The sequence below is a fragment of the Grampus griseus genome (assembly GCF_964374135.1).
Source record: "Grampus griseus genome assembly, chromosome: X".
NCBI lineage: Eukaryota > Metazoa > Chordata > Mammalia > Artiodactyla > Delphinidae > Grampus > Grampus griseus.
The window spans coordinates 115,184,197-115,198,724 of NC_138999.1; the positions used below are offsets into that span (position 1 = coordinate 115,184,197).

The 14,528-nt window shown below is 37.2% G+C and overlaps 1 protein-coding gene and 1 pseudogene across 2 annotated transcripts in view; one reads left to right on the forward strand and one right to left on the reverse strand.

Moving 5' to 3' along the window:
* Positions 1-927: 927 nt before the first annotated feature.
* Positions 928-3,821, reverse strand: LOC309817625 (annexin A2-like; annotated as a pseudogene). The gene is made up of 3 exons: positions 3,781-3,821; positions 1,692-2,089; positions 928-1,426 (listed from the first exon to the last, which is right to left on the reverse strand). The product of its transcript is annotated as an annexin A2-like (transcript).
* Positions 3,822-3,996: 175 nt separating this feature from the next.
* Positions 3,997-14,528, forward strand: part of LOC309817626 (PPP2R1A-PPP2R2A-interacting phosphatase regulator 1-like) — a gene marked incomplete at both ends in the record, with an annotated part of 45,854 nt that continues 35,322 nt past the window's right edge. The window contains 3 exons of the mRNA XM_082646899.1: positions 3,997-4,014; positions 4,330-4,386; positions 14,033-14,076. Of these exons, the coding sequence (XP_082503025.1) occupies positions 3,997-4,014; positions 4,330-4,386; positions 14,033-14,076 (119 nt within the window). The remainder of the gene's footprint in view (positions 4,015-4,329; positions 4,387-14,032; positions 14,077-14,528) is intronic.

A 14,528-nucleotide genomic window follows, 5' to 3' on the forward strand; every position in this document is an offset into this window, starting at 1 on the left:
TTTTCATACACTGCTGGAAAGTGAATTTGTATAAGCTTTCTGTAGGGCAGGTCAGCAATGCATATCAACAGCCTTGTGACCCAGAAATTCCAACTCTATGAATTTATCCTAAAGAATTCACTAAGGATGTGTGCAAAGATTAGTTTAAAGGTTATCATAGCATTATTTATAAAAAGCAAGCAAAAAATGTGGCAACAGTATGAATGTCCAGCAACAGGGAACAGATTTAATGAATGAGCCTTCCTTATCTGTGTTTGAGTCCCAGTTCTAGCAATTATCAGCTGTATGACCGAGCAAGTTGCTTAATTTCTCTGGCCATCAGTTTTCTAATCTTTAAAATGGGGACAATAATAATGTCAATTTTTCTACATGAAGCAAGGTATTAAAATAGAACTAGTTTCCTGAGATGTCAATAAACCTCACTGGTATCTTTGGTGTAAATTTCCCATTGTGCCATTCTGTCATGGGGTTGTTGGGAGAATTGAGTGAGATAAGACACGTCTGGCACGTAAATAGGTGCTTCTTATTATTATGGTACTTCTATATGGTATAATTTTCAGCCTTTAAAAATGATGTTGCAGGTGAATTTTAACATGGAAAGATACTTGGAATGGATTTTGAGTTTGTTTTGTTTCTAAAGTAAAAATTCAATTTATTCATCTGTTTACCATACAGTACAAGAGAGGCAAAGTGTTTCACATCATAGATTTCACTTCCAACTCCTTGGAATGTTCATTTCTTTGGCTAAAAGGAGAAACTTGCTGGGAAAGTCAGGCAATGCTTAGGCAAGGTGATGGATGGGTACAAGGGGGCTGCTAATTGCAAACTGAGTTTCTAGAACTGTCACCTGGAATCATAGGAGCCCCACTTCTGGACACTTGTGCCATCTCAGGCATCACCCCCACCACCCAGGCACAGCGACGCTTACTAGTGGTTACCCTTGCTGTCCTCCTGGATGTGGCAGTGCCCGCCATACTTTCTCTTGAATTCAGACCTAATTTTCAATGTGTCCCCTTCCTTCACTGCAGAAGACCATGATTCGAATCAGGACCGTATCGTGAGTCCACTTGCCCTTCATGGAGTTGTACAGTCAGTCAGCAAAATACAGGGACTTCTTGTTCTGAATACACTTGAACAGGTTCAGGAAAACATTTTGCCGGTCTCCTTTGCCCTCCTTCTTGATCATAAGGGCTATTGCTGTTGTACCTTTCAAATACTTTCTGGAGGTGACACACACTTCTCTGTCATGATGCCGATCCACTTGGAAACATCAGTTCCTTTGCTCTTCATTCCAGCATTATAGAGATCTCAAGTATGTTGGGCCAGTCAGTTCATAGTCAATGACAGATCCGTCCTCTGTTCTTCTACCCTTTGCGAGGGCAGCTATCAGCTTGCAGAAGTCATCAGATGTGTCAGAAGCAATGTCCTGGGACTTCCTGGTAGTCCAGTGGTTAAAAATCCACCTTCCAATGCAGGGGACATGGGTTCAATCCCTGGTCGGGGAACGAAGGTCCCACATGCCACAGGGCAACTGAGCCCACACACCTCAACTTAGAGAGCCCATGTGCCACAAGTAGAGAGAAGCCAGCTCGCTGCAATGAAAGATCCTGCATGCCGCAACTAAGACCTGACACAGCCAAAAATAATAAATAAATAAATAAATATTTAAAAAAAGAAAAAGAAACAATGTCCTTCTCCAGATCAATCTTGTACATTTCCTTGTAGACTGTTAATTTCCTGCAGCCCCTGGTTGGTCCCTGAGCAGGTGATTTCAATGAGAGAGTCTTCATCTGTCACCAGCCCCTTCATGGAGGAGGCTTTCAACTTGGAATCCTCGTACTGAGTGGGTGTTTTCAGAAGGCCCCAAATCACCTTCTCCAGGTGGCTGGACAAGTCTGACTTCAGTGCTGATGCAAGTTCCTTTTTGGTCCTTCTCTGATAGGCAAAAGTAATATTCTGTCTCTGTTCATTGCTACAGTTGGTCAAAATGTTGACGATGGTGACCTCATCCACACCTTTAGTCTTGATGGCCGTTTCAATGTTCATAGCGTCCCGCTCAGCATCCCAGTTAGTGTATGCTTTGACTGACCTGTCTACATTGGGGGTGGATAGTAGTCAGTGGTCAGGTGGATAGTGTCAAACTTGCACAGAATTCTGTGAACAGTAGACATTTTGATAGAAGCTGGACCAGGAGCTGAGAGCTGCAAGTGGCCCCAGATGTGGAGCTGGAATGTGTTATCGAAAAAACCCAAACACTCAAACTGCAAAATAGTATCTGGAAAAATAAACACTGAAATATTTACTGTGGTCACCTCTGGAGAGTGGATGATGCTTTTTCCCCCATTAATTATGTTTTATACTGAGCATGTATTGATTGCTTTAATGAGAAAGAAAGTGAGTCAATTTCTGCTGAAAAAATTAAAGATCAGGATGAATAGGTGGAGCACAGAGGATTTTCAGGGCAGGGAAACTGCTCAGTATGATACTGTAACAATGGATTTGTGTTATTATACATTTGTCCAAACCCATAGGATGTATAACACCAAGAGTGAACTCTAATATGAGCTGTGAACTTTGGTTGATGATGTGTCAATGTCATTGAACCTTGGCTGTTTCCTCCATCTTCTAGCAAATGATTAGAAAAAAAAAACTGATTTCAACACTTTCTTCAGAAAAATATAATTGGCGAGGTAATATCTCCTTTAAAAGTCATATGATAAATTTTAAAACGTAATAAAAATTCAGACTATCTGCTTCATAAGAATATTTATTTGGCCAACACGCTCCTCTCACTGCCTTTCTTGACCACCACCCATCTATAGTTTCAGCTAGAACCCTCAGGCCAACCTTTAGCTCTTTCTACTTTCTTATCATTTCTCCAATCTGCCTCCTTGTCTTCATCCCTCCCTTTTTCGGTCAAACCCTTGTCATCTTTTACCTGGCCCGTGACCCTGCTTCTAGTGCCTCTTCCCTCCACCCTCAATTTGTTTTGCATATGCTGCTAGGGTTGCCTTTCTAAAATAGATATGATCTTCTTGTCTAAAATACCTTTGAGGTTTAAGACCTCAGAGGGCCCTATGCTTTAGGTTTCCTATTAGGCTCAAAGGCTAAAGTACAAAAACAACAACCTGGTTTCAGCCGAATTTCCCCCAAGTTTGCTTCTTGCCATTCACTATCATGTGCCAAGTTTCAGTCACCCTGAATCTCTCTGTTCCCCAAACATGGCTCTCTGCCTGAGCATCTCTTCTCCACTCCCTGAAACAGCCTCCCTCCTCTTTTCTATCTAATGAATTCCTGCCCTCTTCTGTGATGCCGTCTCGAAGACCCCGGGCAGAATCATATTCTCTGTCCTTTGAATTCCTACAAATCCTAACTTGTTCTGGCACTTACCTGTGGCCTAGTTTTCCCTACCTGGACTTTGAATTTCTCAAGGACAGGAAAATGTCTTATTTGTCTTTGGATCCTCAGGGCCTAGCACAGTGCTTTAGCATATATTAGATGCTCATTAAATATGTTTTAATACACAATTCAATGTGATCTTCAGATATAATGTGAACATAATTTATGGTAAATTCATTATCTAGCATTTCAAGAACGAACCAGGCTACAGATAGAATCGATAAATGAATTCTAAAGGTAATTTTCAAACCTTATTTTCACACAGCTTTAAATCTCTGCATTCTTTCATTTCCCTCTTGTATGGGTCTTCATAAGCGTTGAGAAAAGACCAAAAAGGAGAAAATAGTCCTGCAAAAGAGAAAGGGCCTAGACAGCAAGTACCTGACCAAGCAAGAGTAAAATGTGTTGAACTCCTTGAACATGATTGCCTTACTCATTCCTTATTATGAAAGTTTAGTTTCCCCAGCTAGATTCCAAGATATTTGGAATTATTTTGTTTGTTTCTTTTATATGCTTATTAAGTTAGCTGCTGATTTAATGACTGTTTCAGTTTTTTCTGGATAATGCCTATCACTAAGCTTTAATAATGAGCTAAAAATGGCAAGGAAAAATGAGGTGATTTTAAGATCTTAGTGCTTTGGGAAGGGACAGCTAGAGATAAACAAAATGTTCTATTGATGCTCTGCCCCGTATTTATGTTAACAATTATTTTGTTCTGTTATGGTATATATAGACTTTCAAGTAATATAATTTTCAGGCAAGATTCAATTGGATTTTTAATTTTTAAAAACTTTAAATTTAATTAATGCTGTTGCTAGCATGCATTAGGCATTCAAGAAATACTTTAAGCCATTCAACATTGACTTAATTAATGTTTAGAAATAATCAGAAACATTAAAGGAAACTTGACTTTTATATTTTAAATTTCAGTTTGTGCCACCTTCTCCCATTCAGGCTTCCACCAGTCACCTTCATCAAATCAAACAGGTAAGAAGAAGTTTTGAGAAACTGACAGCTGTTCATTAAAAAAAGTAAATTTTATTTTTCTTTTAAACAATACCTGTGGTTCAGTAATTCTAAGTGAGGTCACATGTGATTAAGTTTTTAATTCCAGGAATGGTTTCTCTAAAAAAAAAAAAAAGAAAAGAAAAAAGAATCCAAAACAACTAAGGAGCCCTCTATTTATTTGGGTTATTAACTGTCTTAATAAACTGATAGTTTCCCGAAATACTGCATACTCTTTTACCTTGAATCTAATTTCTTTCAGGGATCTCAAAGAAGATGATGAATGCTATATATGAAAATTAATTTTCAGGTTCATAATAGCCATAGTTATCATGGTTTTCTTAAATTCCCAGATGAAGAATTTTTTTGACACATAAAACCGTCTTTATGCTATCATTTTGTGTTCACTTCTCAGTGATTTGAGTTCAGGAACACATTGTACCTCACTGTCTTATGTTGTGTGTGTGTGTGTGTGTGTGTGTGTGTGTGTGTGTGTGTGTGTGTGTGTGTTTAATAGCAAAAGCCTAATACAGAATTAAATCTTTGATTTATCCAAGGATTAGCCACAGAACTCAAAAGATCAAATCGCCATTTCACCACAGGTGGTGGGATTATTTTTTTCACCCAACTACAAGCAGACTTTTGTTCACGGCGGGGCTGCTTAACTGTTATGAAGCACTTATTATTCACTTAGCACTATAATAGGTCTCATCTGTGGTCTCATTTCATCCCACAACAAACTTATAAGGTCAGAAACCAAAGATGGCAGAAAGTTAGTAATTTACCAAATGTCCAGAGTTAGCAAGTGTCAAGCCAAGACTTAGCCCCAAATTACTGGATTCTTTTACAGCTACCCTCACCATGTTTTCAGTGGCACAAAACCCAGATTATCTCGTAACTCTAGTTTTTTGTGCTCCAGCTCCTGCTTCCTTTCCCTCTCTCCCTCTCTCCCTCACACCATGGCTTCCCTAACGCCCAGCTTATCATCCACTAGCAAGAAAGTATGGTTTAAAAGATCCTTTTACTTTTGAGTAAATAAGACATTCTTTTACTGTTTGTCTTTGTGAGTATGTAGCTATTTAAGAAATTCTTAATGAAAGAACCTAAAACTAGTAGTTAAAGGGACCTCTGGTTTACTTGTGCATTTTTTTTGCTTCCCCTAAATTAGACCAAATATTTTTAAATTGATTACTACATGTTTCTATTTGATTATGAAGCTTGAAATCAGGACTAATTTAACTGGTTAGTAATATAAATTGTAAAGCAACTTACTTCCAGAGTGACAGAATATATATTATAAACATTTAAAATGAAACACAAGTGGTGATCGTTTTTTGTAATATATAGAAATAGTGAATCACTATGTTGTACACCTGGAACTAACATAGTGTTTTAGGTGAATTATACTTCAGTAAAAAATAAATTAAAATTTTAAAAAATTAAATAAAATTATAAAACAAAAATTAAAGCTAAAATAAAATAAAATGAAACACAAGTAGAAAATGAATGAAATGGGAAAATAGAAATAACATTAACTTTCAATCTGGGTGCTGATTGAATGGAAAATTAAGACTTATTTTCAGCAGTTTAATTGTCTGATAGATATCTTAAGTTGCATATTTCTTTACATGCATTCTTTAACCATGACTTCTTTTTAGCTGTTGAACTTAACCTTTTAAGTACAAAACAGAAATGTCTGTTTCTTGCCTCATTACATTCTGAACTTTCACTCTAATGACATTAACAAAGGCATTTATTTAATTTCATTTTGTAGCGAAACGGGGGAAATAATAGTAGCTACTTCATAGGATTTTTGTGAGGATGAAAGGATTTAATATATGTGTGGTTCCTGGCACACTACATTAAAAATCGTTTAATGGAAATTTTAAAACATGCAAAAAAGAACCTCCATGTATTCAATATCTAGTTTCGACTATTGATTACATTTTGTACATCATTTTTCAACTATCCCCTTCTGTTTTGGGGGGAGCAGTGTGATTTAAAGTAAAACCCTAATATCTTTTTACCCTTAAATACTTAGTATGAATCTCTGAGGACTTTTTATTTTACATAATTGCAATACCATCATCACATCTAACAGAGTTATTCCTTAATTTTATCTAATAACCAGTCCAGGTTAAATTTTCCTGATTCTCAAAAAATGCCTTTTTCACTGATTCAAACATGTTCCAACCATGATCTTTTAGGTCTCTTATTTGAAACAGCCTTCCCCTCCTGTTTTTGTTCCATGACACTTCCTTATTGAAGAAACTAGGCCATTTGTCTTGTGGAAAGCCCCACATTCTGATTTTGCTTCCATGTGGTGCTGTTTAATATGCTCTTTTATCCCCTGTATTTTCTACAAACTGATTTGATTATATTTGCTTTTATTCTAAAACAAGCACACAGCCCCAAGTCAATATTAGGTTCTGGGTCAACTTTTAAGTAAGGGTATGGTTTAAGTTGCCCTTTTCCTATTAGGCAGTTAATGGACAATTTCTTCTTCTTCTTTTAAATGAAGCCATTTATTTACTTATTTATTTTTAAATTTATTTATTTATTTTTGGCTGTGTTGAGTCTTCCTTGCTGCGCGCAGGTTTTTCTCTAGTTTTGCAGTGAGTGGGGGCTACTCTTTGTTGCGGTGCGCGGGCTTCTCATTGCGGTGGCTTTTCTTGTTGCAGAGCACGGGTTCTAGGCGCACGGGCTTCAGTAGTTGTGGCACACGGGCTCAGCAATTGTGGCTCGCGGGCTCTAGAGCACAGGCTCAATAGTTGTGGTACACAGGCTTAGATGCTCTGTGGCAGGTGGGATCTTCCCGGACCAGGGCTCGAACCCATGTCCCCTGCATTGGCAGGCGGATTCTTAACCACTGCGCCACCAGGGAAGTCCCAGACAATTTCTTTTTGACTGTGGTTGTTAGTTGTTTTCTTGGTATTAGAGAGCTTGAGAACATCAAGCTAGAAGTTAATTTTCTTTTTCTTTTCAGCTTTGAGATATAATTGACATATAACATTGTCTAAGTGTAAGGTGTACAATGTAATAATTTGATATGTGTATATATTGCAAAATGATTACCATGGAAGTTGATTTTCTAAACATAGTAATTCTTCCTAAATATTCAGGAATTATTCTTTTTATGTCATTTTCCTTTCCTAATAGCAGTTGAGCTTATATTTCAAGAGGGTTGAAAGCACTCAGGCTTTTTTTCCCTCTCTCCCAGTCCCCTAAACAAATAACATCCCTGCAGAAATAGTTTGTGTATTAGTTTGCTAGGATTACCCTAACAAAGTATCATAAACTGGGGGCTTAAACAGAAGTTCATTTTCTCACAGCTCTGGGGGCCAGAAATCTGAAATCAAGGTGTTGGCAGCATTAATTTCTTCGGAGGGCTGTGAGAAAAGGATCTGTTCCAGGCCTCTCTCCTTGGCTTGTAGATGGCCATCTTCATGTTCACATGGTATTCTCCTTGTACGAGTGTCTATCTCCAAATTTCTCCTTTTTATAAGGACATTAGTCGTATTGGATTGAGGCCCACATTAATGACCTTATCCTAACTTGATTACCTCTGCTAAGACCCTCTCTCCAAATAAAGTCATATTCTGAGGCACTGAGGGTTAGGACTTCAACATATGGATTTGAGGGGGGAACAATTGAACCCGTAACAGTTCGTTCATAACATATTATTCTATAACTTTACATTTATTTCCTGACTTGTTAAATAGAAAATAAAATCATTGGTACCCAATAAGAACTTGACTTTCTCTGTAGTGCCTTCAGTAAAATCAATTAAAAAATTATCTACTTACATACTACCTCCGCATTTCTAGCATCCCTTGTATTTATATCTTCACAAATATGAACTTTAGCCACACGTTTTACAGTCTTCTTTTTATATTACCTAGTTTGGATAGATTAAACTGGGTTTAGACACAAATGTAGGGGAAGTTTATGAGATGAGGCCATTTAAAACAGATTATACCAGCTGGAGTACAGGGCATGATTGTGATAGGGACAATTTAGATATTGTCTGTTACATAAGGTGTGCCTGTGAGCTTTTTCTTCTGCTGGCCAGGTTTCACAGTTAGTCTGTCTTGTGGACTTTGTTACCATTTTTTAGTCTAGTAAAGCAATGACATTAGATTTCTGTGATTTGTTTTTGAGTTTTCCTTGGAACCTACAAAGTACCTAGTCTCTCTTATGAAGAGACCTTCTCTAAGGGAATAGCCTAGCTTGTTTTAAAAGAAATTTAATTTGATCTTAGTTTACAAATTGTTTCATTCTTTCAGCAAGCATTTATTGAGCAAGGTGCCACTGGGCAACTAAAATCTTTCAAGCATACTCTCCTTCAGAGAGCAAAAGTGGGTGATTTCCTATTTTCATTTTTACCTTAGATACTAAAAAGTTGAAAGCTAAGTTCAGTGCTCAAGTACAACAACTCTCCTTAACCTAGGTTTCTAGCATACTCTTTGCCCTTGACAGTTACATGGCTCTTGACTTTTAATCCTTAATTTAACAATCTTATTTTATTATAAGCCATCTCATATCCGTTTTGGAAATAGGCAAGATGTAAATAATAAAAGTGTCAACCCACTTTTACTAATGATCCTAAAATAGCTGATGTTGGGGAATGCTCCAACTTTCAGTGGGAGAAACAATAAGCAAAATTCTGTCCTAGTTCTGGGAAAACTTGCTCTTTACTTGTGGATTGAGTGAATTACAAAATACTTTGAGCTTCTCCCTAGAGGAAAACATCTACATCTACGTCAATATTAAATGGAAGAACTATACTAACAATTACATTTTGCTGAAAAGATTTACTGTTGTTCCGTTGTTTTAAAAGACTGATTAACTTCTTAAACTTCCTTTCCCAATTTCTCTCATTTTCCATAATGGCATCAAAATAGTCAGTCTCACAGTTTTAAGACTCAAAGCCCTAGGCTCATCTTCAATTCTTCCTTATTTTTCTACTGTATCCAATTAGGCATCTAATCCTATTAATTCTTCCTTGACAATACCTTCTCTGTTCCCATTACTACTTCCTTCTGTCCCTTGGGTCCAGATTACTGTAATAATATTCTAATAGATTTCCTATCTCTGCTAATTTAATCCGACTTCCACAACCAACACCAAAATATCTTTTTTAAAACATTATTTTCATCTTTTTCTCTCCTGTGCAAAAAGTTACAATGGCTTCCCATTACCTTCTGAATAATAATAAGAAGAAGAATAGCTAGGCTGTATCGAGCACTTACTATGTGCCAGACCTTTTTTTGTTTTGTTTTGTTTTTTTGTGGTACGCAGGCCTCTCACTGTTGTGGCCTCTCCCGCTGCGGATCACAGGCTCCGGACGCGCAGGCTCAGCGGCCATGGCTCACGGGCCCAGCCGCTCCGCGGCATGTGGGATCCTCCCGGACCGGGGCACGGACCCGTGTCCCCCGCATCGGCAGGCGGACTCTCAACCACTGCGCCACCAGGGAAGCCCGTGCCAGACCTTTTAATAGGAACTGTACAACCACGTCATTATCCTTATTGTTATCATCATCTTTATAGGATGAAGAAACTGAGGCTCAGGTTAAGTTGCTTGCCTAAGGTCACACAGGTAGTAAGTTATAGAGCTGGGATTTGACTCAGTTCTGTTTGGCTCCAAAACCAGTGGTCCTAACAGCTATGCTATTCTGCCCAAACTCTTTAAATTCAATCTCTTCAATTATTTAAGATCCCATAAATCTGGTGCTCTTACCAGTTTTCTTTCTCATTGCTCTGTAGTGCAAATTCCCTTTCAACCAAACTAGTCTCACTACCGTGTAACCTGCCATATACTTTCTCTCCTCTAAACTTCTGTTCATATGGTTCCTTCTGCTGTTACAGCCTCCCCTCCACCCTCTGCTTGTCCAGATTTTAAACATCTTTCAAGGCCGAGGTCAAATTTTAAGTCACACAACTCACACCACTCTTTATTACAGACTATTTATGACATTTATTGTTTATACTGTAGACAGTAATATTTAAACTCTTTTAATCACGCACTGCATCAATAAAAACTGAGCACATGCTTCCAATTTATGTCTATTGTATTTACATTATCGCCATATACTGTGAATATAGTGTATATTGAGTGCCAGCATATAGTGTGAATCATAGAATATATGCAAGATTAGAGATATAACAAGGATGAGATGAAGATGAAATGATGTTTCTAGAAATTTTAAATTTTTATTTTATTAATTATAGATGACTATTGAGAGTCAATATGAATTCGTATTTCCAATGGTCTTGAGGATTAGAATTACTTTAGCCAGCTCCTTGACAAAGCAGATTAGCTCAGCATTGTGTTTTCAGTCAGGTGGCTGATGAGAAGCTGTGCCAGGAGAGGCTGTTGTCTGCACAGACTTGCATCACTAATCTCTGTCCAAGGTTTCTCGTGGGAATCTTGTTAAGGCACTTGTCCATTTTGCGGTGCTTGGTTTAGTTAAAACTAGATAATATATCTATATGCCCGCCTAACCTGGCACAGGCGAACTGCAATTAGTTGTACTTAGCTAAAGGCCAAAAAAAGGCTCTTCTCTCACAAGATCTTTGGACCCTATGGACTGAGTGAGGGCACCAGTGTCAATCTGTATGTCTAATGTTGGCAAGCTTTCATTTCTTACTGTCTTGGATTTTAAAGTATATAAATTAAATTTCTATTTTGTTTTCTTTTTTCTTCTCCTGGGCTATGCCTATGCTTACTTTGGAGATTGACTAAATGTATATAATAAAGTCTTTCCAATGTGATTCTAGGCCTCTTTAAGGGAAGGCTCATCTGCTCATTTCATGTTCCACATAATATTTAGCACCATATTTCCCCAGCGCCATCCTAAGTTCTTCATTATTCGTGAAGTATGTTTTTAGGAATGCCAGGATGAATTTGGACTGTGGGTTGTTGAGGTTTTCTTTAACCATTTAACCATTTTTAAGACTACAATTCAATAGTATTAAGTACATTCACAATGTTGGGCAGCCATCACTACTCTACACTTCCAGGACTTTTTCATCATCCCAAACAGAAACTCCGTACCCATTCAGCAATAACTCCCCATTCTACCCTCCCACTCCTGTAACCTCTGTTCTACTTTCTGTCTCTATGCATTTGACTATTCTAGGTAGCTCATATAAGTGGAAGCATACAATATTTGTTCTTTTGTGTTTGGTTTACTTCACTTAGCATAATCTTTTCAAGATTCATTCATATTGTAGCATGTGTCAGAACTTCATTCTTTTTGTGGCTGAATAATATTCCATTGTATGTATATACCATCTAAAAGAACTATTCATCTGGTAAAGGATACCTTTTGGCTATTGTGAATACTGCTTCTATGAACACTGGTATACACGTATCTGTTTGAGTCCCTGCTTTCAATTCTTTGGGGTATATACCTAGGAATGGGATTGCTGGATCATATGATAATTTAATCTTTAACTTTTTGAGAAACCAATTTTTTCCCAGAGTTTGCACCATTTTACATTCACACTAGCAATTCATGTTCCAGTTTCTCTGCATTCTCAACAACACTTGTTTTTTTTTCCCCATATTTTAAAATAATGCCTATCCTAATGCATGTAAAGCAGTATCTTATTATGGGTTTGATTTGCATTTCCCTAATAAAAAATGATGTTGAGCATCTTTTCATATGCTTATTGGCCATTTCTATATCTTTTTTGGAGGAACATCTATTTAAGTCCTTTGCCCATACAGATTTTCCTCAACTTGTGATGGGCATATGTCCCAATAAACCTATCATAAGTTAAAAATATCCTAAGACGAAAATTCATTTAATGCAGTGAAATGCTGAACATCATAGCTTAACCTAGCCTATCTTAAACGTGCTCAGAACACTTACATTAGCCTACAGCTGGGCAAAGTCATCTAACACAAAGCCTATTTTATAATAAAGTAAGGAATATCTTATGTAATTTATTGAATACTGTCCTGAAAGTGAAAACAGAATGGTTGTCTGGGTACAGAATGGTTGTAAGTGTATCGGACGTTTACCCTCGTGATTGCATGGCCGACAGGGAGCTGCCATGGCTGCCGCTGTGCAGCATCACGAGAAAGTATCTGACTGCATATCACTAGCCTGGGAAAAGGTCAAATTCAAAATCGAAGTAGGGTTTCTACTGAATGCACATTGCTTTTGCACCATCGTAAAGTTGAAAAATTATAAGCAGAACCATTGTAAATTGGGGACCATCTGTATTTCAAGTGAATTGTTTTGTTGTTGTCACTGAGTTGTAGGAATATTTTATAAATTCTGGATATTAATCCTTTATCAGATATATGATTTGCAAACATCTCCAATTCTGTGATTGTCTTTTCACTCTCTTTTGATGCAGAAAATTTTTAATTTTTATGAAGTTCAATTTATTTTTTCTTTTGTTACCTGTGTATCATATCCAAAAAATCATTGCCAAATCCAATGGCATGAAGCTTTTGCCCTATGTTTTCTTCTAAGAGTTTTATAGTTTTAAGTTTTAACTTTAGGTCTTTGATCCATTTTGAGTTAACTTTTGTATATGGTGTAAGGAAAGTGTTCATTCTTTCACATGTGGATGTTCAGTTTTCCAGCACCATTTGTTGAAAAGACCGTCCTTTCCCCACTGAATGGTCTTGGCATCCTTATTGAAAATCAATTGACTATATACGCAAGGGATTATTTCTAGGCTCTCTCTATTCTATTCCATTGGTCTATATGTCTGTCCTTATGCCAGAACCACACTGTTTTGATTACTGTAGCTTTGTGTAGTGAGTTTTAAAACCAGGTAGTGTAGTCCTCCCAAGTTTATTGTTTCTCAAGGTCATTTTTCTATTTTGACAGAAAATGCCATTGAGATTTTGATAGGGGTTGCCTTCCATCTGTAAATCACTTTGGGTAGTATTGCCTTTTTAACAATATTAAGTCTTCCAATTCACAAACACAGGATGTCTTTCCATATGTGGGTTATTTTTTTAAGTAACTATTTATGTGAAAAATACTTGCATACTTATAAAAAGGTCAAACAATATGGTAAAGTACAGAGAAAGAAAGAACAAACTGTCACAGATCTCACTACTCATTGATAAGTACTGTTAACTTTTTGGGGAACATCCTTCTGAGCACCTCTCATTTACAGTTTTACATAAAAAGCATTTGTGGTTTTTTCCTACTTCATATGTAATACATGTTTTTCAATGTCAATGACTAGATTTAAATCATGCTTGTACCATCATTTGCTTAAGCAAACCCATGCTGAAAGACATTTAGTTTGTTGGACTGTGAGTACTATTTGTTAATATCATAGTATTAATGGTTGGAAAAATAGTTTAATGTTTAATGTTTGATGTTTTCTCTTTTGAATGAAGAAAGGTACAAAGTTTTTCATCTAATCAATTCCTGCATATCCAATGTACTATAATGCATAAGTAATAGATCTCTGTGTGGTAGATGCAACAATGAAAAGTAGAGAACCAGACACTTGTTTAGAGATTTGTTTATACTCTAGCTCTACTATAGCCCAGTGAATAATAATAAATGTACAGCCAAATGAAGTAAAACTTTGTAAAATCATAGGAACAGGGCATTCAGTTTATCCTCACGTTCTCACCTTTCAGGAAGAAGCCATGGATTTAATGAATAGGGAAACAATGCATGAATGGTGAGTAGTGTGCATTGAATTACTATTCTGATCATATTCAGTTATATCTTTTATTTTAGATAGGTAAACTTCAGTACTGATATCATTTCTGTTGTAAGGAGGTACAAACTGCAATACAGATGGGTCAGTCTTGGAAAGAAACTTTGAAGTATGGTATGGTATGGTATTAGCACTTCAATTTTGTAGAAAATTTGAAATTTTTACTGATTTTTCATGTTGGCACTACCTGGTTTTGCTGTAATTTCTAGACATTTAAACTCTCATTTGAAACTAAAATTATATATGCTGCATAACTTTTTTTTTTTTTTTGCGGTACGCGGGCCTCTCACTGCTGTGGCCTCTCCCGTTGCGGAGCACAGGCTCCGGACGCATAGGCTCAGCGGCCATGGCTCACGGGCCCAGCCGCTCCACAGCATGTGGGATCCTTCCGGAACGGGGCACGAACCCGTGTC